Source organism: Rutilus rutilus (genome assembly GCF_951802725.1).
Source record: "Rutilus rutilus genome assembly, chromosome: 15".
NCBI classification, from domain to species: Eukaryota; Metazoa; Chordata; class Actinopteri; order Cypriniformes; family Leuciscidae; genus Rutilus; species Rutilus rutilus.
The window spans coordinates 4,131,369-4,156,907 of NC_140220.1; the positions used below are offsets into that span (position 1 = coordinate 4,131,369).

The 25,539-nt window shown below is 38.8% G+C and overlaps 1 protein-coding gene across 2 annotated transcripts in view; it reads left to right on the forward strand.

Moving 5' to 3' along the window:
* col12a1b (collagen, type XII, alpha 1b) overlaps positions 1-12,468 on the forward strand; it is a 72,633-nt gene extending 60,165 nt beyond the window's left edge. The window contains exons 64-76 of one of the 2 annotated variants that reach the window (XM_084431770.1): positions 318-404; positions 608-661; positions 784-879; positions 2,718-2,771; positions 4,086-4,139; positions 4,520-4,573; positions 4,697-4,768; positions 5,559-5,594; positions 5,681-5,747; positions 6,057-6,239; positions 8,072-8,149; positions 8,689-8,859; positions 9,957-12,468. In XM_084431770.1, coding sequence (XP_084287896.1) covers positions 318-404; positions 608-661; positions 784-879; positions 2,718-2,771; positions 4,086-4,139; positions 4,520-4,573; positions 4,697-4,768; positions 5,559-5,594; positions 5,681-5,747; positions 6,057-6,239; positions 8,072-8,149; positions 8,689-8,859; positions 9,957-9,964 — 1,014 coding nt within the window. In that variant the 3' untranslated portion in view covers positions 9,965-12,468. The remainder of the gene's footprint in view (positions 1-317; positions 405-607; positions 662-783; positions 880-2,717; positions 2,772-4,085; positions 4,140-4,519; positions 4,574-4,696; positions 4,769-5,558; positions 5,595-5,680; positions 5,748-6,056; positions 6,240-8,071; positions 8,150-8,688; positions 8,860-9,956) is intronic. The other variant, XM_084431769.1, reaches the window with a different exon arrangement.
* The last annotated feature ends 13,071 nt before the right edge of the window (positions 12,469-25,539 follow it).

Below are 25,539 nucleotides of genomic sequence, written 5' to 3' on the forward strand. Positions count from 1 at the left end.
AGCAAGTTATTCCCAAACTGTGGTGAGCGACTCGCCACATCATTTTGTTTGAAGGACACTGATAGAGTAATCGTTGTAGTAAGATAGTTTGCTCTTCAAGAGGTCGAACCTACAACCCTTTGGTTATCAGTCTGGTCATGTCACTAACCAGCTTTTAATTTACTGTACCTATACAATGCCTTTCAGAACGTGTAAATAGCTGCTTTGTTCAGGAGTGTCCATGAGCTAGACACCCACACAACCCACATGCAAAATCAGCAAATGGTTTGTGGATGTTGCCATTTGTTCTTATGTTTTTTGTTCTCTCTGTGATTCAGAGAGATGAATCCAAGTGTCCATCTCTTCCCAACGCCTGCACATGCACCTCAGACAGCACGGGACCCCAGGGGCCTCAGGGGCCAGTGGTAAGTCAACTGAAGTACAATTTAGACAATATTATTTAGATCATAAAATTATTGCATAATATTGTTTGGTTTGTATCATTTGGCTCTGCAAAAAAATGCTTTTAAAATTTTAATCAAAAATTGAATTCATAGTTAACATGTTTACATTATTATTGGTTGGATTGATGGCAAAACTGTTCTTTCTGTAATTTCTCTTTTCCCAGGGTGCTCCTGGAAGCAAAGGACCACGAGGGGAGAGAGGAGAAACCGGTCAAGTTGTAAGTTTTCCTTCTCTGTTCTGTCAAAATGAACTTAACATGTACAATATAGCTTATTCATCAAGTTTACTACAGGATTGAACTTTGACATCTTCGTATATTGATTCTGTTTGTTCCTGCAGGGTCCGATCGGCCAACGTGGAGACATGGGTTTGCCTGGTCCGATGGGCCCTCCAGGACCACAGGGCCCTAGTGGGCACTCCATCCCGGGCGTGGCTGTAAGTCCATCTCAATTTCCATCATGTGTCCATTGTATCCTCACACAGTCAGATGTCAGTAGCTGGTCGTAAATCCTCCGGCACACCAAACAGGGATTGTTCAGGCTATTTATTATAGTTGTGGCGGAGGCATAATTATGGCAGCGAGCTCTGGATTCAGCATTCCTGTGTGTCTGGGGGCTTTACACTCATCAGAGCGCTTGAAACCGCCTGATCCTGCAGCTAGCACACAAATCTCACTGGATTTACTCCCCTCTCAGTTTCAGCTGCTGTGTTTTAGTGCTGTTTGCAAGCATTACTATTACTATTGCTCATACTTTGGAAGAGGATTTGAAACAAACCAATAACCCTAAGCATTAAACGTCAGTGTGAAACTCGCTCTATGTGAATGATTCCTCAAATCATGTGGCTGGAGGAGGTTTAGGGCTGCACGATATATATCTCACGGTATATATATTTATATTAAGGGTTTAACGGTAAACAAAAGTCACGGTTCGGTACGTACCTCAGTTTTGGGGTCACGGTTCGATACGAGTATAAGTTACATGCCCCCCCAGTTACATGAAATTGTAGATTTGTTACTCTAATTGATATATTGACCATTGCTGTGCGTTAAAATGCAACGGCTGTTTTCAAACTTACAAGCGCATTTCATCACTGGACTGTAGTAGTGAGACTTCAACGAGTCACAACACAAATCGGCACAATGCCAAATGATTTTGTCTCATTATAACAGCGGAAACAACTTAAAATACTCCATTATTTATGGTCGTACAGATAAGAGTAAGACATTATTTGAAACTGTAAAGGGTCTATTTGCAAAACATTGTGCTCCTGTAAAATAAAGAAAACAAACAAGTTTGTGGAGAGCATCACAAAAATGAATCGAAACTCAGCGTATAGGCTACTAGCAAACTCTTGTGTACCATCTGAACTCTTGTTTTGGGTTGGTGCATAGATTGTCTCTTCTTCTGCTCTTTTTCCTGTTGTGGAGGTTAGCAAACAGCATTGCATTACCGCACGCTCCCCATTCTGGATTGGAGCGTTGATCGTCTGTGACTGACTGTATTCGTCATCTGACTCTATGCACCAAACCGTGACGTCCGTACCATGACGGTTCAGGACGAATACATGTACTGTTAGACCCCCTCTATATATATATGTGATCTGGAATTTCGCTTGCGGGACTCGCGAGGCAAAAAAATATCACCACATGGATTTCACTTCACTGTGTTTTCCAAAATAATGTTGCTTGGTTTGGAAGTGGCCTCTGAGTAAAAGGTGCTTCATGCATCATTATTGGATCTACTTTGCCCACAAAGTTTAATTAATGTGACTGTGCCTTTACAGCAAAACAATACAAATACCACAGACTTGAGGGCCGTAAAAATGTTTTTATTGTTCTTCAGCTAGGAAAAGAAAATCATTCTCAAAGTATTTCCTACAATATTGTTCTTCTGTGTCGCCATAGTTATGGCTGTAGTATGGACTTTCCTGGTCTTGTATAATTAGAACAATTATTATTGTTCTAACATTATCGTCTTAACATCGAAAAAGAGACTAAATCTATATCTCGAGACCTGGACTTAACAAACACCCAGAGCAACAATCTGGCAACAGCCCGTGCATGTTGGAAGTGAATTTTGCACAGACAAACTCTAGAAATCGAGTTTTCCATCTTGTTTTTGAGACAATCTCTTTAATCACACTTTGTCTCTCAGCCTTGTTCTCTGATCTGATATATGCGTTTAATTTTTGTTTGGATCTCATTGAAGCATTTTACCAAAGCTTTGGGCACTCTTTTGACATGTCGTTTTCCTGGTATTTTCCCCACGCAGGGTCGTCCAGGTCCAAAGGGGGATCCAGGCGATGCTGGTTTACCTGGACAGAAAGTAAGTGTTGCTCTGCCGGAGTCTTAGGGGGGAAATGGGATCATTCGCTCTCTACAGCCTACGCTACCTCTCTGGACGGGCTCCATGTGGCAAACGTTAGATCTTAACTCAGGAGGGGGGATGGCTGGGAGGCAGCGCTCAACAATAGTGGTAGATCACGCCACAAGATAAAATGTGGGTTCGGGCTGTAATTTAGCCAAATCTGTAATATACATATACATACATTTAGACAGATAGATAGATAGATCCAATATATTCCAATATAAAGAAAGGGAGAGTTAAATGGAGATCTCATATATTTATATTATATATATATATATAGAGAGAGAGAGAAAGAGAGAGAGAGAGAGAGAGAGAAAGTAAAAAAATACACCATAAAGGTATCATAAATGTCTATACGACTTGTATTCACATTTAAAGCAAAATGATAACTTTATGACTGAATAAATCGGTATTCAGATGATACTTGATAGCAGCAAAATGAAAGGTGGATTTTTGATTGACGACTTAAATTTCAGTCTGTTCCTCATAGGACTTCTGAAGACTTATTTGACTACTTTTAAAATGATATGTGTAATTTTTCAAGCTTGAAAGCCTCAGTCCCCATTGTGAAAAAGAGCACTATGGACATTCATCTAAGGAAAGTCTAGAAGTTTTGCAATAGCACAATGGTGATTATGAGACAAATCAGATCTTTCACAACACAAAAAACTCAGGAACAAGCACAACTGGTTCCTGAGACCATGAGGGAAATGAGGGATTGGTAGTGTTATGCTGATCCTGTTTAAAAGCAGATGATGTTTATTTGAGTTAATTAACAAATTGGAGGGCCCGAAAAAAAAAAAAGGTTGAAGGTTTTCACACTGTTGTGATTATACTGCATGGCCATTTTGTAAATTCTTCCGGACGGACAGTGATATCCGATCCCTGTTAACGAAGAGTGGGCCGAGCCGTGCAGGTGACCATGTTAGAGGAGTTGCTATAACAACATGCATTTAATGACTCGCAGAGAATGCAGCCGGGGTTTATAACGGCCAGTAAAACGGATCTGGAATATATTAAGTACCCTGTAAATCTAATGCCAAGACATCAAAGGAGAAGCAGGATTGACAAAGAGAAAGAAAGACAGAAAGAAAGCTAGCAAGAACGAAATGGAAGGATATCATCTTGTGTGTTGGAGGAAACTGTTTGTGTAAAGTAGTTTCATTTGTTTGGTCGGAGGTAAGCGACCTGTGCTAATGTGAAACTGGTGTGAGACTCTGGCAGTGAGTCTGTTAGTTTTAGCTTTTGTTTTTCTTCCATTCTTTCACTCAGGGTCCACCGGGACCGGCTGGTGCCATCGGGCCTATTGGACCGGCTGGAATACGGGTGAGTGAAGACTGTTCAGTGCACAACATGTACATTTCATACATTTGTAAAGTACATTAAACATGTATGGATTTATGCTGTTCTTTTAATTGTTATACTGTGAAGCACTTTGGTCAGCTATGTGCTATTTATGAAATGTTGAGTTGAGAATTATTATGCAAAAAATAGCGGTGTATGGTCATTTTTATTACTGCATTACAGTAATGTGTGAGGAAAATGTACTTAATTGTTATGAAAACTATGTCACAATGCAAAAGATCTCAATAGTCCTAGTTTGGGGTGAAATACAACAGAGATGTGTCATGTGATACATGTGGATTTGAACGTGCATTCGTGTTATCAGTCTAATGCAGATCTGTGCGTGTATGTTATCAATGCAGGGACCCCCAGGGAAGGAGGGGCAGACGGGATCCACGGGCCCTCAAGGACCTATGGTATGTTCTTGATTCTTTTGAGGGGAGGGAGTGTTGTTAAATTTGTTTTCTTTTGCTGAGATGCGAAACCGTATGGCAGACATCTGTTTTGCTGAAGACCAGAGCTGTTATTCTTTTGTTCAGGGACCCCCAGGAGCCCCTGGAATGCCAGGACCTACTGGAAAGCCTGGAAAGAATGGAGATACAGGTGTTCCGGTATGAAACCTTCTGGTTTTCATAGACATACAACAGCACGACACTGTCACTGCCAGTGATTTGCTAAATTAGTCAAAATGCATATGGCAGAAGGAAAGAAAAACTACACCTCTTAAATACATCTATTGTTTGAGAGCGAAAAGAAATTTCTTCCAAAGTCTGTGCTGATTTTTCTTCTGAGAAAAAGACCCCAGTAACCTCACGTGTTTCTTCTAGACTTTTTTTTTTTTAGAAGAATCTCTCAAACTGTGCTCAGATTTACAATCTAACATCAGAGATTCTCAATGTGAACTCAAACATTTCTCATCAAATGATCTAAGCTGCTTCACGTTCATTTTATAGCTCTAAACTCCCACTGTATGACAACATTTAGGTCTATTTTTAGTCTATTATTGCTTCTCTTAAGGAATTTTTGGAGAAACATCTGAGACAGAGTTGATAATTAAATGAAACATAACTCAGAACTGCACTGTGTCTCCGGATCTATAAAAGAGCAAACCCTGGCCAACACTTTTCTTTTAATGGTTTAATTGTTTAATACAAAACGCGAGTAGCACCTTTCTATGAGTTTAGACACCTTTCTAACACATTGAGACTGTTATTCGAAAAGTACAAGTTAAAAAAGGAAATAGTCTAACAAGATCCACATTGTTTGCAGTTCAATAAATATTTACTCACTGACATGCACTGTGCGGTTTTGGCATAAATGAGGAGCGATTGAGTGATTTTAGCTCATCTTTGGATGTGTCACAGTCTATTTAAAGAGAAATATGATTTTTCATTCAAACAGGGACCTTCTGGGGTTAAAGGAGACAAAGGAGAGAGAGTGAGTGATGATTGTAATATCTGCTTTTATCATTTCATAAGAGTTTGAGTGGAGGAGACTTTAACATCTCGTATTCGTCCTCGTAGGGAGACTTTGCGTCTCAGAGCATGATGCGCTCTATTGCCAGACAAGTCTGCGAACAGCTCGTGAACGGTAATGCATTTCCAAGTGTCTCATGCTCACCAAGGATGCATTTATTTGATCAAAAATACAGTAATATTATTACAATTTAAAATAACTGTTGTCTATTCGAATATATTGTAAAATTTAATTGATTTCTGTGACGTAAAGCTGAATTATCAGCATCATTACTCCAGTCTTCAGTGTCGCACGATCCATCAGAAATTGTACTGACCCTAAATTTTTTTAACAGTAGTGCACTCAAGGATTTTGTAAGCCATAATATGCATATGCAAATAATAACACGGGTTGCATTATAATCCACTGTTTCACATTTTACAGGACAAATGGGTCGATTCAACGAAATGCTGAACCAGATCCCCAACAACTATCACAGCAACAGTCCAGGCCCCTCTGGACCCCCTGGACCTCCCGGAGCCGAGGGATCACGTGGAGAGCCCGGTCGGATGGGCAGGAACGGCCTTCCCGGTAGTCCAGGGTTGCCTGGTCGGCAGGGAGAACGAGGTACCTAAAACAACAGCCAAAATCGAAACAAAAAAAACATGAAACCGTGCCAAATACAGCCATGTGATTTTAATCAGCCTCAAGAACTGTGGTTAGTTTGGACTTCTGCCATTCACTGTACAGTATATGTAGAAATGCTAAGACAAATAATTGAAGCCTAGTGAGCTTCCGTGCGGTTTACTGTCTAAATTAAAAGGAAACCTTATACACTCTTAAAAATAAAGGTTCTTTACTGGCGTTGATGGTTCCATGAAAAATCCAAGGAACTTTTTCATTACATCTTAATGGTGGAAGAAGGTTCTTTGGATTATTAAAATGTTCACAGTAAAGGGAGGTTAGTTTTCATAGTTCGTATAACTATTGGCCGAAGTACCCACTTTTTGGCATGTTTGCAGAGCAGGAACTGGGAACGATTTTAATTATAGGAACACATTTTGGGGGACTCAATTAGCTTCACCTTCAAAGTAGGGTCTAACCCAGCACAACAGGAACTACAAGTGACACAAGTGTATGTTGATTAGCCGAACACATGCCGCACAAAACACTGGCACCCGCCATTTTTGAAAAGCTGTGCAAACACACAGTTTACATATACTTATTCCACAAATATGGAAAACAGCGATAAGACAGTAACATACAGAAAGCTGATGTTAACGCCATTTACCTGTCGCCTCTGTTTGCGACGTTGTTCTTTTCTCATCCTCGATGATGTGTAGCACAAGTTTTTATAGGAGATTTAGTCTCTTAGCCCTCCTTTTTGCTCTAGTACAAATTCAATCTCCATTATCACGAAACCCTAGTCTGGCTATCACCAGATGAAGCTCAATCTTCTAAGACTGAACAATGGTCTGGGGAGTCGGCTCTGTATTTTCTACCGCACAAGAGGCGTGATCAGCGGGCATAGCTCAAATGACTCTGTACGCAATTGGATAGTCCTTCAACCAATCAGACCAATGATCCGGGTGACGTACTGTGCAGAGCGACGCGAAAACTCCAGGCAGGAAATGTGTGTTGATCAGCGGATCAGCAATGGCATCGAGCGATTTTTGCAGGTTATGCAAAAAAAAAACATGAAAGTGAGTGGTATTTACACCCACTCGAGTGATTTGTTTGCTAAAAAGAAGCCATTGAGCATCGTCGATAGGTTAAAAGGAATTGGACAGAGCTGTAACGGCTCTGGAATTGGATTGGATTAAACCCACCAATAGCGCGCCAGGTGGATAAGCCAGTTTGTGATTGGTTCCCGCAAATTTGTAAAGGAAGTTGCAGAGATGAATGTACAGGTTTCCAGCCTGAGCTGCAGGGCGAAATCAAATCCCACAAGACACTGCAAAAACACAGCTCCGATCACGGCGTCCTCCATCCTCCAGTTGTTGATGTTGTTGAATGGCGCACATAAACGTCGTCGCTGTCGGCCGGTTTATATCACTTCAGAGTTACTTTTAGCGGTGTGAATGCAACCAGGACAATGGCCCTAGGGGGGAGTTTAGTTCTCGGGGGACCGTCCTGGTGGCTACCTTGTGCGAAAGCCCCTTTAAAAAAGGGTTATTTTAAGAACTGTTCCCTGAAAAGTTCTTTGGGGATCCAAAAATGTTTTTTCTATGGCATAGCTGCTTAAAAAAAAAATATATATATATATATATATAAACTTTTGGAGCCTTTCTTTTTAAGAGTGCAGGTACCTGATTTGAAACTGATTTTCTGCACCCATCACTTAGGTGTTATGTCAGGCCTGTGTGTTTACAGCTTGTTTAGCAGTGTGTTGCGAGGCAGATATGCATGCATGTCTGTGTTTGGACTTATATTTCTGTGTTTGTGTGCATTTACATTAGGACCACCTGGAGAGAAAGGAGACAGAGGAAATCCAGGCATCGGAGAGAGAGGACAGAGAGGAGCCACTGGACCACCTGGTATGTTTCATTTATACGCTGAAACTCATTTACCTAGCGTAGTTCACGGTCATGAAAAACCTTGAAATATCTCTGATTTACTGGCCTGTTTTCTTCCTTTTTCTTAGAGATTCTGCTATATTTTATCTCATGTCCGCCACTTTTATTTTTAGACACAGTGCAGTTGAATGTGTTATGTGTTTTATGATGAAACGCTTAAAAAATGAGCTGGCATAACTCTTCCAGACTTTTTAATCACAGAAACTGTATTTCACATTTAAAGGTCGTATGGTAACACTTTATTTGACACCTATTTTAATGCCCTAAATATGCATTGTTATAATGCATTCTATAATTAAATAATTGTAGCCACAGTTATAATGCATTATAGTACTTATAGTTAAAACACATTTTAACTTTGGTTACAGTTGTTCATGAAAAATGCAATGCATTGCTATGTACATTATGAATACCTTTATAATGCATCATACTGTACATAAAGGCTTCAAGTAAAGTGTTACATGTTGTTTCTGAGGCAATTTTTTCCCTGATTTCTTTAGGCTCACCAGGTGAGTCCAGAACCGGCCCTCCGGGTTCAAGCGGTTCTCCAGGCATTCGTGGTCCGCCCGGTCGCAACGGTGTCGCCGGTGTACGTGGTCCGCCCGGCCCGCCAGGCTACTGCGACTCCTCTCAGTGTGTCGGTATGCCATATAACGGACAGGGTTACAGAGGTACGTCCCTCATGATCTAGCTCTGCCTGTTGCATGACAGTAGAAATAACATTAATGGCATGTGTAGTGTAACGCAGTGCATGAACTGAGCAGTAGATGATGCTCAGCAGAATAATGCAGATTATCATGGGTGAAACTTGCCAAACCTGTCCTATTTCACCCCAAAATTAAAAGAAGAAAAAAACCAAGAACATTTTGAATACATATTTTGGATAAAGAAAATGAAGCTTTTTTTTTTTTTACCTTTAGGATTTTTTTGCATCGTGACTTTATTTTGACTTAAACGCTACCAAACGTTAAGTTTGAGCTCGTAGGTAAAAAAAATGTATGTTGTTAAGTCTTTTCTGCATTCTCTTCGTCTATTAGAATATTTATAAAAATGTAATTTATTCCTCTGATCAAAGCTGAATTTTCAGCATCATTACTCCAGTCTTCAGTGTCACATGATCCTTCAGAAATCATTCTAATATGATCATTTGCTGCTCAAGAAATAGATTTTTCTTAATGCATTCTTGCTGAATAAAAGTATTAACTTAACTGACCCCAAACTTTTAAACGGTAGTGTATTGCAAAAAAATCTTTCGTTTCGGTAAAGCAAAAAATAAAATAAAAAAATAAGAAGAATTCCAAGTCTTCAAAAGACTTACGCTACTTTTATATGAGAAACAAACCAAAATTTGAGTTGTTATGCACTGAGAATTTCTCAAGAAAGTTGTTACAAACCGATCAAATCTGTGAGTTGAACTTCTCACAAAGCTCTCATTTGACTTTAGAAGATTTGGAATAAAGTGCCCAGGTCATTTAATATTTTTGGCCCTTTTTGAAGCTTTTATATTGTGGGTTTCTTAACATAGTCTTTCAACACAAAAGAACAACGTGAGAATAAATAATGACAGAATTTTCCTTTAATTGTCCTAAAAAAAACTGGCTTCATTTTCTTTGTGTAAAATATCATATGTTTTTCTCCTGTCTTTCGATTTTGGGATGAAATGTGCTCCGGATCTTCACCCTCACTTAGTATCACAGTATCAGAGGCTGATTTTCAGTTTGTGATTTGTCTGGCGAAGAATTCTAACACCCTCTTTGACCTGTTCCAGGTTCATAAACTTTCTAAACCACCTGTGCTGCTTACACTTTGAAATCCTGAGAAAATCACATTTTATTGGGCTTTGTGCGGATAACCACCACGGAGATGATTAAGCGAACACTATTGAATGAAAGCAAACAAACAAACAATAAAAGCAACAAACAGAGATTACGATCTGCGGATGGGTACTAACAACAACTCACAGCCACGGGCGTCAGTGACGGCAGCCAAAACAACCGAAAACAAGCTGCAGTCGGCTGGAGACGCATGACCAAAACACGCAAAAACACACCAGCAACCACAACAAATACTAACCAGGTGGATCTGTAGCCGAAACAACTGTCATTTAGCATGTTAACTCCAAGAGTTTTCCGTTTATCTGTAAATAAACTAATCGTGCCTAGTAAATGAATCCCAGTCCACTAAAACGCAATAGTTTTTAACCCTTGTAGTGAGCTTGACTCAACTGCTTGCTGAATGCCCACACCAGTGCCTCTTATTTTACTGGTTGCCTTAAGTGATCTCACAGACTTTTGCTCAGGGCCAGTTTGAAGCACGTCTCTTTTTGTTAATCGGACCCTGGATGTTTCTTTTTTTTTTGTTTCTTTTTAGTATGTACACAGTTATCTTGCCAGTTTAATTTCCTCATGGTTAGTTTCTGTTTTGGCAAGATCATGTCTCTTTCAATTGGCTGTAAGTTAAGGGTTTAGATGAGTATCTGAACAGGCATGCGGTTGAATTCTTGATATCAGTTCTCATGTTGATATTTTTACTTGGCAGGCCAACTTGCCCATATCAGCAACCATTAGTGTTGATGCTCATAATTTACAGTGTCTATGTATGTGTGTGTGTGTGTGTGTGTGTGTGTGTATACTGACACACACAGACAAGCAGTGGTGTCCAAAAGTCTGAAGGTATGTTTACATGCCAACGATGTACAAAAAAACGGAAACGTTTTTTCTTTTGGTTTTTGGCGTACAGGTGACAACATCGTCAAATCGTTCACACGGATCAGAGAAACCGACTAAAAAGTTTGTATTTTGCATGCCAGGCCAGTAGTTGGCAATGTTACCTTGTAAAGGAACATTGAACGCGCCTGAACACGTAATATGCATGCACACTTTGAAACATGTTTTCAGAAGTTTGCATTTTCAGGCCCCCAAAACGCAGCTGTCATGCAAATGAACGGCCAAAACCGTTTTTAGTTGAAAACAGTGTCGTGTAAACAGCTCCTGAGACCTCATTGAAAACGTTTTTTTTTTTTTTTATCTTTCATTTGATACTTCAAGTTTTATGTATTTGGCAGACACCTTTATCCAAGGCCGCTTAGATTATATTCAATTTATGTTGGCATCATTCGTATTGCCTGGGAATCGAACCCGTGACCTTGGCGTGAGCTACAGGAAAAAAAAATTGTGAAGATTTTACGAGATTGATCATTTTCAACCTTATCAATCGTGCTGGAGAACAAGATCAAGTGATTATTAAATTGTTTCGCTGATGTAATTTGGACCCCGCTGACTTCTGGACCCCACTGTGTGTCAAGTACATATATAAAGCACTGACCTATTTAAAACTCCCCAACAAGCAGTTTCTAACCCTTTGCACGTTGAGGAAGGTAACAATGGTATTTTGCTTGAGTGACTCAATTGGCCACTGCCGTATCTCCAAGCAGAACAGTTTCCACCTGATGCCGAGCGCATAGACCCAATCCTAGAAGAAGACTTTGAGATTTCACCAAACCAACGGCGCAAGAGGTCTCTGCCTGAGACGGGATCTGAAAGGAAAGCGTGGTAAAAGGAGTTTGTTGACGTTCCCGACGGCCTGTACAGACAATTTAACCCTTCGAACCGTGTGTGAATTCAGCAGATCAGACGCATGAATCTCCTAATGTAACCTCATAGCTTCTTTCTCTTCCACTTGTACTCCATCGCTTGTAAAATCGCATTGAATGTGTCACACATCGCAGCGTGCAGTTGAAAGGTGTTTGATAATTTATTAACATTGAAGGGTTTCCAAAGATCATCGCCTCTTCCAGCCATCTGCATATTCACCAATCATCATTTATGTCTCATATGAATACACATTAGTTATCCATTTCTGTCTGCGTTCACTTGAGAGATTGTCTTTTTTGTTAACATCTGCAGTAAAACATGCCCTTCATCACAATATTATAAATCAGATATTGATCATATTGGATGAATGTTTGATTGAACCTCACAGCTGATTTTACCAAAGGTGGAATTGCATGTCTGTGCTGTATATTATGTTTGTTTTTTTTTTGTTTTTTTTTCATTTTCATTTGTAGTTGTTTTGTTTTTTTTCCTTTTTTTAATCCAGAATATAGTTGTTGTAATTGTTGTTTTATCAATATCAAATGCAGTTTTGGCATTTGCGTGCAAGACTATAGATATAGTATTGCTGCTTCATGTTTGCAACTGCACATTGTGAATTCCACAGCCTTATTTTCTTATTTATTTCTGAAACAGAGGAGGCATTTTTCAATAAAACTACTGAAAATATGGCATGTGCCCTTTTTATTTATTGCTGGTGTCATTTGATAAAGGTTTTTCAGGAGCAAAAGGCCGGAAACGCCGGCTTCTAGTCCGTGCATGAAATCTAAACTCTAAAGTTGGAAACATTTCTGTGAAGGTGATGGCAAGAAATCATCCTAAAGTGTCTTTATTGCTTTCATGCATTTTATATAAGTGACATAAACTAATATGTTCCTGTTTAAACAGGAAATGCTTCAAACCGTGAAGGAAAATAGTTTGTCAAGTGCTTGCAAGGCAGCAAAAGGATAGTGTTTTGATAGTCAGACATTACTCATAATTGTGTGATTTTACTATTTTAGTCCAATCAACTCATGAGATTAATTTGGAGGCCAATCAGGAAGGCAAAGTTCCTCAGAAATTAGCGGTTTGTGATTTATGAGTAAATCAAGTTATGGTTAACTTGAGACTTTCACAGAATACACATTACCTATAAATGACCAGTCGTGGTGCAAACGGGAACTCTGAAGCTGTTCAATTCATCAAGCTTGTAAATACATGTAGTACATTTGCATTAACTTATGATATTTAAATTAGTATTCGTGCATTTAGCAGATGCTCTTAAGTATCTTACAAAAGAGGAACAGAAGCATTAACAAAGACTGGACAAAAACTGGTTTTCAAACACTCCCTCCATCTGCCGCTGATAAGACTGAATCAGCTGAATCCACCGGTATGTTGTAGCCAATGCATATTGGAATGAATTATTTGCAGAAATTTGTGGGGGAAATGAAAAAAAAACTTAAATGTCAACACAGTGGCTGCCTTGCAATCACTCATTATTATTGCATTTATTTCTTATGACCAATACAGCTTGTTTCCTCTCACGCCATTGTTCAGTGCGCATTGATTCGTTTTTGTCGGATTCAAGTATTTTGATCAAATTCAGCACAAATTCATCTGCTTCATATTGTAGGGAGCAGATTTGATCTTTGCAGCCATTGTAATCTGGGAACAAAATTTCACATGACAGATATTAAAAGCATGTGTACAAAGACTCGTTCCCTCATAAGGAACCACTTCAAGACGGACTGGAAGCTTCTAGTAGGGGCTTCATTGATTTATGGCCAAAATTGTTGCACAATAGCCCACATTTAATGTTGTTCAGACACATAGATGTGTCCACGACCCAGATAACTTCACTGATTTAGAGGAGAGTCATACCTTTCATAACTGTGAGCGGTTTCCAGCAGTGCCGGTCTGAAATTTAATATGAAAGGTATGACGGTACGTCACAAGCACTGAAGCGTTTGAAGTCCGTCCAGACATGCCATTGAGAAGAAAGCATCGTGACCTCTGATGGTGTCAAAGTATAAAACACATTATCAGTAGATTCAGGGGTTGGTGAAGATTTGCGGTGTAAAATGACTTCAAACATAAGACGATTACATAAATCCAGCCTACACACACATATGGGGAATTTTTTTTAAAATTGAGATTTATACATCATCTGATAGTTGAATAAGCTTTCCATTGATGTATGCATGGAATATTTGGCCGAGATACAACTATTTGTAAATCTGGAATCTGAGGGTGCAAAAAAATCGAAACATTGAGAAAATCTCCTTTAAAGTTGTTCATTTATGTCCACGATTGTGCTGCATTCACTCACAAAAATAAATGTTTTATATATTTACGATAGGAAATTTACAAAATATCTTCATGGAACATGATCTTTACTTAATTTCCTAATGATTTTTGGCATAAAAGAAAAATCTATAATTTTGACCCATACAATGCATTGTTGGCTATTGCCACAAACATACCCGTGCGACATGTGACTGGTGACGTGATCCAGGGTCACATATACCATGATGCAGCGGATCTGAAAGGTCTGACCTTTAGATAAGAAAATATCCACAGAGGGGAAATCATTCAGAAAGCACTACTTTTGTGGAGTGATTTGTCATTTTTGCAGCTTGACAACTCCTGGTCACATGCGTAATATGGCAGAGTGGAATGAGAATTCAGAATTCACATATAATGCAATTCAATGCAATACAATGATGATCGAGAGATGAACAAATAAACGTTCCTCAAAGCCTGATGGATCATATTTGATTCTCACATTTTTTCATGATTTTTCTAAAAAACAAAACAAAACAATGATGTATGGATAATCATGTGCATAAACCTAATTGCTTCAGTCCAGTAAGTGTTCATCTTTAAATATTATTAAAAGTTATTCCTATGTTTACTTTATAAAACACGGTAAAGATTTCATAGCAAAAAGACACCACGAGCTGAAGGGGGACATTTGTACAATTATACTAAACGGCCATTTACTTTCTTAAACTATATAAACTATCAATCAGATGACAGAAGGCATTTAGTAGATTTTTCAGCAAAGTTTTGAACATGTTGATTATTTAAACGCCTTAGTGTCTATTATAAACACTTCTTGGCCCAAAGAAAAAGTCTGTTTGTATTTAAATGCTTAAGATTGGGGAATTATTGCAGTGATTATTATGTTTCTATCATGTTATATGTTTGGCAACAGTTCTTCTAACCCTAATAAACCCTCTTTTCTTAAACAGTCATCATCAAGATCTTGACCAAAAAACAAAACAACAAAAAAAGCACCTCTTGATTGAAATAACATTCACATTTATTTCCATCAAGAGGCGCATCAATTTTTTGGTCCAGATCTTGTATTGTCAATGCAAGAGTCCAGCTCTCTGTAAAGTCTCCTCCAGCACATCACAAAGACTTTCAATGAATTTAAGATCTGGACTCAGAGGAGACGATTCATGTGTGGAAATGATTCTTCATTCTCTCTCACAACCATTCCTTCACAATCTGAGTCTGATGAATCTTGACACTGTCCTCCTGGAAAATGGTCATGATGTGTCTTCATACATGGGTGTTTAAGAAATGAAAAGCTACACACTCCATCAATTAGGGTTAGAAGAACTGTTGCCAAACATGATAGAAACATAATAATCACTGCAATAATGATCCGATCATAGACTCTTAAGCATTTGCTTATTTAAATCCAAACAGCGACTTTTTGTTGGCTGGGCACTACAGTGTCTCGTGTACGAAGCTTAACTGGTCACCACGTTTGGAATGACACGAGTAAATGATCACAGAAAGTCTTTTTTGACTGAACGATTCTTTTACCACAGCGGCAACCAACAGTGAACAAACCACCAGTGGCACGACTAGATTATTAACATTTCCCTCCGGGAAACTATAGGCCCATCACGGCCTGTAGACTAATGACTCATTTGAGGGTTTAATGTGAGCACATTGTTCACTTACTCCCTGGAACATCACAGAACTGAAGAAAGAGCTCGGAGAAAGCTCAAGTCTCCTGCAAGGGGCTTTCAACACTCGCTGGCGGCGGCTTCCAAAACCCAGAGGGGTACATGGAGGAAAAAAAACCCAGACGCTCTTCTAAATCACGGCCGCCTTCTTTGCTGAGCTGAAACTTATATTGATTCAATGGCCAAACATGACTTCATGGAAAGAAAGCAGGAGGAATCTGGCAGCTCGGACCGCTCGCACAGCAGAAGGGGGTCCAATTAGTTTCAGTACGTGCTTGTCTGCAGAAATTAACATCCTGATATCCTTACCGACATATGCGAGAACAAGACCAAAGATGAATGAAATGCTTGGCCTCAATGAGAGCTGCTTGGTGGTGAAGAATATTTTAATACGGCCTTTTTGGTTATATCTCAACCATGACATCATATGAGATCATTCTCAGAGCCAATAGTTACTCAATGCAAGCGGTAGGAAAAAGTGTTTGAGCACCACATGCTTTTTTGGGGTATTCTATACTATTCTATATATATATATCTCTCTATTCTATTATAAAGATCTATTGTAGAACACTAGTGTAATTAATGGTATATTCAAGTGAACTGCTATCCATAAAAGAACTTTCACCAAGTTTGGATCTCAGTCCATTTTTGCAATGTGAATAATCATAGATTCAGAACTTATAATTCCAGTGTAAATGCATTCTCAAACATTAGTCTGTTGAACATTATGGACTCATCTATGAAAATTCAAGCAATGATCCTGTTGATTGAAAATTGATTATTTCGATCTCTGCTATTCTCAAAGGGGGCACACAATATTTCATAACACTAATAAATCCATTTCAGGTCACAATTATTGGTAGCACTTTATTTTACAGTCATGTTTCCCATGCACATAATATGTACTTATTATAGTAATTGCAATAACTGGGTAATAACTAGGTACTAACCTTGAACCTACCTCTAAACCATGTAGTTACCTTATATTACCAGTACTTTCTAATGGTAAGTACACTGTAAGTACACGCACTAGGCAACCTAATAGTTCAGGAAAGACTCTAATACCATTTGATAGTATCTACGGTTTGGGACATTGTGATTTTGACATTGCTAAGCATTTAAACCTGGCATTTTTAGAATGAGTATAACATGTTAAAGCTCCCGCAGATTTTCTTTCAAGTTTATTTCCAAGGTTATGTCCCTTGAGTTGGTAAAAAGGGCTGAAGGTAATAACAGCTATAATTATATAATGCAGGGTTTGGACAATGAAACTAAAACGCTGGCCAATATAGTGTTGAGGTTTCACGGCCTGGTGTCCAATCTTCACTGATTTTACACTCCATCAGTGAGAGCCGAGTGTGAAAGTTGAATTATCAGAGCAATAGCACAGCTGTGTAGCCTGACGTCGTCATACTCAGATTCTAGTCAGAATGTGAGTCTGATCTGCTCCATTGGGCTGTGATTATGGGGCGTTTCGACCGAACCAGGAAAGAAAATGCCTCTGCACTCAATTGGATAGACCTACAACCAATCAGAGCAACGGAGTAAGTGACGTATTTGTTCTGATCGACAAATGCCTTGATCGCGGTTCTCTGTTCCTCTTTTCAAATGAACGCGCTGTCGATATCTTCTATAACAGACGCGATGGCGGAATCTACACATGATGTTTCATGAACAAAGTTCGGGAGGAGCACGTTCAAATAATCAATCCAATCAACTTGTCATCAAACAATTACCACGTCTACCCAATCAGCATGAGAGGAAGCATATATTTATTCACTCTGTCAACTCACCTAACATTCCTTGACAGTTTTCAGCATCCCTCCACTCACTCTTGGCTTGTTCTTCCACAGCCTGGAATACCGGGGGGAGTACTTTGGGTTCGGGCCGAATACCGAGTCCAGAGCCTCTCCTCGGACATGCATTTATTCTATCTGACTTATTTGTAAGTGTGACCTCGTGAAATCTCAATTCTCCAGCGGCAGTCTTTGTTGTAAACAAAATCAACCCAAGCGCTCGTTGGTGACGTGGATGATTATGTTACTGTTGATCATCTGTCCATCATCGTATAAAGCCCGCTCTGACAATCTGATTGGTCCGAACAGCTCTGGTTCGAGCATAATTGCTCCACAACGAATCAAGTCCAGACCGATCTTCCCGACCTAAAAATGTTGTGGGCGGGGCTAAGTTCGGCTGGCATCCAGGCTAACAGCTGTGCATAAAATATGAGCAATCCACACAACATAACGGGAGACATATCAGCGTTCAAAAGAGGACAAATTGCATCTCGCTGGCTCATCTGTGAGCAGGACAGCACGTCTGTGGTGTATCGAGAGCTCTGGTATCCAGTCAGATTACCTGCATGAAGGACAAACAACATCCAACAGGAGTAACTGTCGACGCAAGAGGAAGCTGTCGGAAAGAGATGTCCAGGTACTATCCCGGATTATATCCCAAAAACTTCAAACCACAGCTGCCCGACTCATTAAATGAACACCTCGACTCTCGTGTTTCCACCAGAACTGTTCATCTGGAGCTCCAGAGTCAATGTTCATGATCGAGCTGCTGATGTCAGTTTCGCAGTGCAAATCTTGGGCTGTGGACAAACATGTGTTGTTCTCTGATGAGTCCACCTTCACTGTCTTTGGGAGTTACAGTGTGGAGAAGAACCAGAGCAGCTCAACACTCGGTGGATCAGTGATGGTTTGAGCTGTAATATCAGGATATTCCCGACTGTGTTTGATGGACGCGTCACTGGCAAGAACTACAGAACCGTTCTGGAGGACCATGTGCATCTAATGCTTCAAACATTGTATACTCTGAAGGAGCTGTCGTGTTTCAGCCTGATAATACACCAATACACACAGAAAGACCGGTGACAGAATGGTGTGATGAACATGAAAGTGAAGTTGAACATCTCACATGACCTGCACACTCACCAGATCTACAGATGTTTGAGGTGTTTTGGAGGAGCGAGTCTGAAAACGCTTAGTGACCCGTACACTGTTCTGGAAGAGGAACGGCTCAGACTCCCTCTGGACGCTGTGAAGGACTTGTATCTGTCATTCCCAAGATGAATCGATGCTCTACTGGCCACAAAAGGAGGCTGTACAACATTAATAAATGATGGTGGTCTGAAAACAGGTGTTTCAGTTTCATTGTCCAACCCCTGCATGTTATAATTATAACATTACAAAAGCCCACATCTGCATAAAAATAGCAGTGAGATGTAAAACAAACGCTGATCTCATCAAATGTGTCTAACATTGTTTAAACAGACTTTGTTTAATTGTGTTTACAAAGTATTCACCATGGCATGGTAATCAAAATATTGTGTAGACATTATGAAATTGATCAAATATTTCCCCTGAAACATGTTGTGAAAAAAAAAAAAAAATGTATATCTTGACTTCAGTAGCAGAAGGGTTCGCACACATTTAACATACTGTTAGACACACGCATGAGAAACGCCTCTAAAATGCTGGAGGAACTATACAGTCTGAATTACTGGCAGATGGAGAGCATTTCATAATTTTCATCATTTAGTTATAGATGACATTTAAATTCAAGTTTAAAATCCAAACTGACCCTATTTGCTTGTACACAATTCTGGTCCTATTGTGAGTGATTCATCAGTGCGTGTTATTGTAAAGAATAAAAATGTTTGTCTTCCTAATTTTTCATGAAAATGTAAACTTGCTGCTTCTTTCAGCTCACATATGACAGTGAGTTCTCACCAAGGCTACATTTATTTGATCAAAAATACAGAGAAATTCTGAAATATTATTACAATTTAGAAGAACTTTTTTCTATGCAAATATATTTTATACTGTAATTTATTCCTGTGATCAAAGGTGAATTTCCAGCATCATTACTCCAGCCTTCAGTGTCACATGATCCTTCAGAAATCACTCTGATATGATGATTTGCTGCTCAAGAAACATTTCTGATTATTATAAATGTTGAAAGCAGTTGTGCTGCTTCATATTTTTGTGGAAACTGTGATCTTTTTTTTTTTTTATTCTTTCATGAATAGAAAGTTCAAAAGAACAGTATTTATTTGGAATATAATTTTTTTGCAACATTGTAAATGTCTTTACTGTCACTTTTGAACAATTTAATGCATCAATGCTCAATAAAAGTATTCAAAAGTATTCTTAAAAAAAAACAAAAAACTCTTACTGACGCCAAACTTCAGACCAGCAGCATCACGCAAAACCAAAACCAATGCGATTTTAGAAATAGTTTTTCACAGGCACATTTCTCACCCATGATTATAATTTTTTTTACAAGACTGGAAGCGTTCAATTTGACTGGTCATGTGATTTCTTATGTTGTTTTTTTTTAAAGTGTATTGTAACATTTGTGGCTGTTGCAACGTCCACTTGAGTCAAAATTATTCTCTGTGCTAATCGACAGATTCGGCTATTGAATCTGGAAGATGACTTTAGAAGAAGATCTAATGATGTATGCAAAGAGGAATCCTGTATTTAGAATGATGTGTTTTAATACTTCAAATCCTGAAGACCTAATGGCGGTCTGATGGAGCTGTAAGAACCAACACTGGACCCGCTAAAGGTCTGTGTCGTCCTGTCCAAATGAAATCACTCGAGGCTCATTTCCTCTTTATCCTGTTATGGACTCTTCATTTAGTAGACCCGCCGAAGACCTTCTCTGCCATGTGTCAGAACATCTGGGAAAATCAAAGCCATTTATAAAAAACACAAGCATATGGAAGATGATGAATTAACTTCAATTAAATTATTTTTGTTGTCGTATGACCTCTCGTTGAGGTCACATATTTGTGAACACGCATTTCATGAAGATTTGAACAAACCTTAAAGAGGTCCTATTATGCCCTTTTACAAAGTCTTGTTTTTTTTGGGGGGGGGGGGGGGGGGGGGGGGGTCTATTACAATAGGTTTCCATGCTTTAATGTTCAAAAAACACATTATTTTTCCCATATTCTCCATTGTTGCAGCTCCTCTCTTCCCAGTCTGTCAGTAACGCTCTGTTTAGTTCCTGTCTCTATGAAGCCCACGACCAATCAGAGCACACTGTGCTCTGATTGGTTGGCTGGAGCAGTGTGTTATGATTGGTCAAGAGCTTTGAGGAAATGTCCCGCCCCTTACCATAACCGCCAGTTTCAACCAAGCGGGAAGGAAGTCGACCGGAAGTTGAAGCCGGCCGCGTGCCACCATCTTGTAGCAGAACTTCACCTGCTGTTAGCATTCCATTGACTCCCATTCATTTTGGCGTCACTTTGACAGCGAATAACTTTACATCTGAGGCGTTTGAAGACTCCATTTGTCCATTATTTATTTCTAAAGAAACACGACAATGTATAAAAATGCTCCATTACCTTGTATCTTACGTTATGGCCCCGTAGAAGCAGTTTTTGTAAAAGTAGGCTAACGATTGCGTCATAACCACACGACTCTCTGTCGCACAGTAGAGAGATTACCGTATGGACAGGAGGAGAAGCTCGCGGGCAATCGGGGGGACGTGGAGGCAAAATGACAAAATAATTAATCAGAATACTTAGCAAAAGTTACTCCTGCTCCTAGCTCATGGACACCTCCTACTCACACTCTCCGTCTCTGCAAGTTTTGGAAGGGAATGATTGGCACAGCTACTAGAAGACAGACGGTTGCTCACGTCACATCTACGTCGTCAAGCTCAGTTTGAGTCTGCGCGTCAGGAACGGAAGTCCTAAAAAATCGCTAAAAATGGGCTTCACTTGTCTCAATTGAGTTCCAATGAGATGGCTCATTGGCTGTCCACTTCTTATACTGTCTATGGTTTCAACACACTACTAACTAACTCAACCAGGCCCCGCCCCTTTATTCTGCGCATTAATTATTTAAATGAGGAATATTGTGACGTGTTCGTTCCCGGAAGAAACTCAAGACTACAATGGAGGCGTTTCAGGAGTTCAGAAACACTGACACTGATATAGAGAAGAACTCCCGCTGGAGGGACTTTGTGCTCAACCAGCAACATTACACACTAGATGAACATGGACAAAAAGCATAATATGTCCTCTTTAACCCCCAGGTGTTAAACTTCAGAGTGCAACTTTTGTTGGGGAGAGGTTTGGTTTTACTTGATCAGACTTAGATTAGCAAAACTTGGCAAATGCTGGAAAAGTTGTCAGGCCAACTTATTTTTTTCACGACTCACATTTAAACACATTAAATCTAGTTATTCAATGTAATTAGTGGCATAATTTGCTGAGGCATTTATTGAATTAGCAGACATTATGAGGTAAGCTTCAATATATTCTAATAGCCGGTGTTGCATTTAAACTGAAGCTTTCCCTGAAAATGTACTAATGATGGTCTTAACTCCATTTGAGCCATTAAAATCTGCCTGAAGTGCATCTTTTTAACCTGTTAAATATTTTTAACTTGTTAGGGCCCATAAATACTGCCATTTGTTTGAATCACAACCAATGATTTTTAAAACTCCAAATCCGTTTGCACTGATGTTAGACAGTGTGTCTGTCTTTTTACAATGAAATATGATTGGGATGAGATGTCATCTCCCATAAGTGAATAAACAACTGGCTCGCTCCGACTGACTCATAATAATAAAGCCCATGTGTCTGTCTGATTTGATATGACACTGGCAAACAATGTCTTGAAAGAAAAAGATGCAAGATCGAGCCAAATGTTTTCAATTGCATTTCACTTTCCCTAAATGTCACGGCGTAATGTTTTTATGCATTTGTTTACTCTTTGCATATTTTACAGATACATATGCCTGACATCTTGCAGTTTGACTGTTTTAGCTGCCATGAAACTTCTCAGTCTGATGAAAGTCTGTGTTATTAGTTAAAGTGGTGCTCACTAAAAGCACCCACACACTACAAGATAATCGGGCCGATTTTGGGCCCAAGTCTCCCTTTTCGACAATCCCGGGTAAAGTCCTGATTATCCACAGATTATCTTTGCAGTTTTTCGGTAACACTTTAGAATACTGTTCCTTCATTAATGAATAATTACACAGGAACAATAGAGTAACGCATTATTAACATTCTAGTAACTACTATTAACTAACAAGAAACTCTGATTAACAAATTAGTAAGTAATAGCGCTCAGATTAATGTAGTAGTTCATTATTAGCTAATCAGTAACTACTATTTGTTTCATACCTCCCAGAGAACTACTATCTACAGGTTCATAATTAACATGAATAATGCATAATTTATAATAAAAGGTAATGGTAACCCACTAGTAATGACTCAAGTATTACAACATCATTCTAAAGGAACTACTAATTATTTGGATCAGTATTCTAAAGTGAAAAACATGATAACTACCTAATATTGACTGAAGTCATTGTAAGCTTTTGAGATTTTTGTAAGATTTTGAATAGTAATTCCTTCCAATGGATTTGGTAACACTTTAGTCACTAGTGTTCCCATGATCTTCACTTTAGAATACTGATCCAAATAATTAGTAGTTCCTTTAGAAAGATGTAGTAACACTTGAGTCATTACTATCAAAAACCTTACAAAAGCCTTAAAACTTACAATGACTTCAGTCAATATTAGGTAGTTATCATGTTTTTCACTTTAGAATACTGATCCAAATTATTAGTAGTTCCTTTAGAAGGATGTAGATTAATTACTAATGAGTTACCATTACCTTATTATATATTATGCATTATTAATATTAATTATGAACTTGTATATAGTAGTTCTTAGTAGTCTTCAGTGAGGTATGAAAAATAGTAGTTACTGATTAGCTAATAGTGAACTACCACATTCGACTGAATGCTATGACTTACTAATTCGTTAATCAGAGTTTCTTGTTAGTTAATAGTAGTTACTACAATGTTAATAGTGCATTAGGCTACTCATTTGTTCCTGTGTAGTTATTCATTAATGAAGGAACAGTATTCTACCAGTTTTTCCTGTAGTGTGAGGTGTGTTAAGAGTGACCGAATCTCCTCAGAAGAACGTCAGGAATTCAATTCTTTTTCTTTTTTATTTGTATAGCGCTTTTCACAATGCATATTGTTTCCAGGCAGCTTTACAGAAAATACATGTCTATGTTACAATTTAGCTTGATCTGTTATCAGAGGTGACTGTGTCCAAGTTATGTATTTCAGAAATGTACATGTATATTATATGTATATAATCACACAGTTAGCTAATGTATTCATTTAAACAATGTATTAATTTAAGGCAGAAACAATGAGCTCATTGAATAGTAAAACGCCCCCTACGCTGAGGGGTAAAACGCCCCCCCTGGGGGCATAGTTTCTCTATCATAATTACTATAATAAAATATTTCTGTCTATCAAATCCTTTGTTTTACACGTAATGCAGTATAACTAGGTGGTAAAATCAAAATATTTGAACAAAACATGAAAAAATTACCTCAAGTGAGCATTAACTAGCTAGCTTGCTAGCACAGTTAGCTCACTGATGGAAGGTAGTTAATTTTGCCTATTTTGGACATTGCTGAAATAAATATTCATATATATACATGTTGATACATTACTTGCCTTTTACCTTTAGAGATTAAAAACTATTGTCTGTTAATTTTTCTGTTGATCTATGAAGCAAACTGGTTGGTAAGAAAGGGGGCATTTTACCCCACCTTGGGGGGCGTTTTACCCCACCGCTGGGGCAAAACGCCCCCTTTGTACAAAAATATTTTCAGTGAAAATACTAATTAATTATGAAGGCTGAGCAATATTAATATTTGGTGAATAACTCCTGCCATAGTCACTCAAAACCGGGATGGCAATTCTAGTCACATTTATGTTTTGTTTCACTGTAATGTCACATTTTCCTTAAGGGGGGCGTTTTCCCCCACTCTACCCTAATAGTTTGTGAGCAAAAATTGCGCTTTTATAAACATTAGACTTATGATTTTTGCATCAACCCAACTAGCAAAGAATATGTTCTAAGAACGCTTTACTAACGTTATAAAAACGTTATTTCTGAATGTTCTGAGAACATTAAATGTTTTAAAAACGTCTTTTCTTTTCTTTTTTTCTTAAGGAAACATTCCATTTTATCATTACATTTCGCAAACGTATTATGGGAACATTACTTTTGAATGTTCTCTGAAACATTCAAGTAGAAACGTTTAAAAAATGTCAGACGAATGTCCGTTTCAGATGAAAACGCTCCATATACGCTGTATAAATAATGTTTTTGTGCTAACATTTTGAGATCATTATTAAAGACCAGATAACTTTGAATGAACATTTTGTTACCTACTGGAAGAATGTTTGGTGGTCATAACTTTGAGAGAACCTTGCCAGAACGCCAGCCAAAGTTTTGAGATCATTCCCTGTTAGCTGGGAACCACATAGCAATGTTCTAGCAACCACTTCAAATATTTGTTTGTATGGGCAAACATCAGTTTTATATTCTTCTGAAAATGTAAAGATCTAGTTTAGTCCTTAATTGCCTCATCTTTTAGATGTCGACTACACATCAAGCAGTGAGTGTTTGCCCATCGGAATCACATCGATCTGACCGCTATCATCCTGGCCAACTCAAACAGCATTTAACCAGTGATCTACGGTATAATAGACTTTCCATGACTGTCCCCAAAGAGTTTTTCTGAGTTTGGCATGAGAACGGCCATCTGTCAGAAATCAGCGGGGTCAAGGGATGATTTCACTCAGCTGTAATTAGACGCATACGCATGTGCCCACCAAAACACCTGCTTGATTTTTACTAGTGATTGTCTATAAATTCTATTCAAACAAGCGCTGGTGCTGCGGGGAATGCTGAGTAATTCCC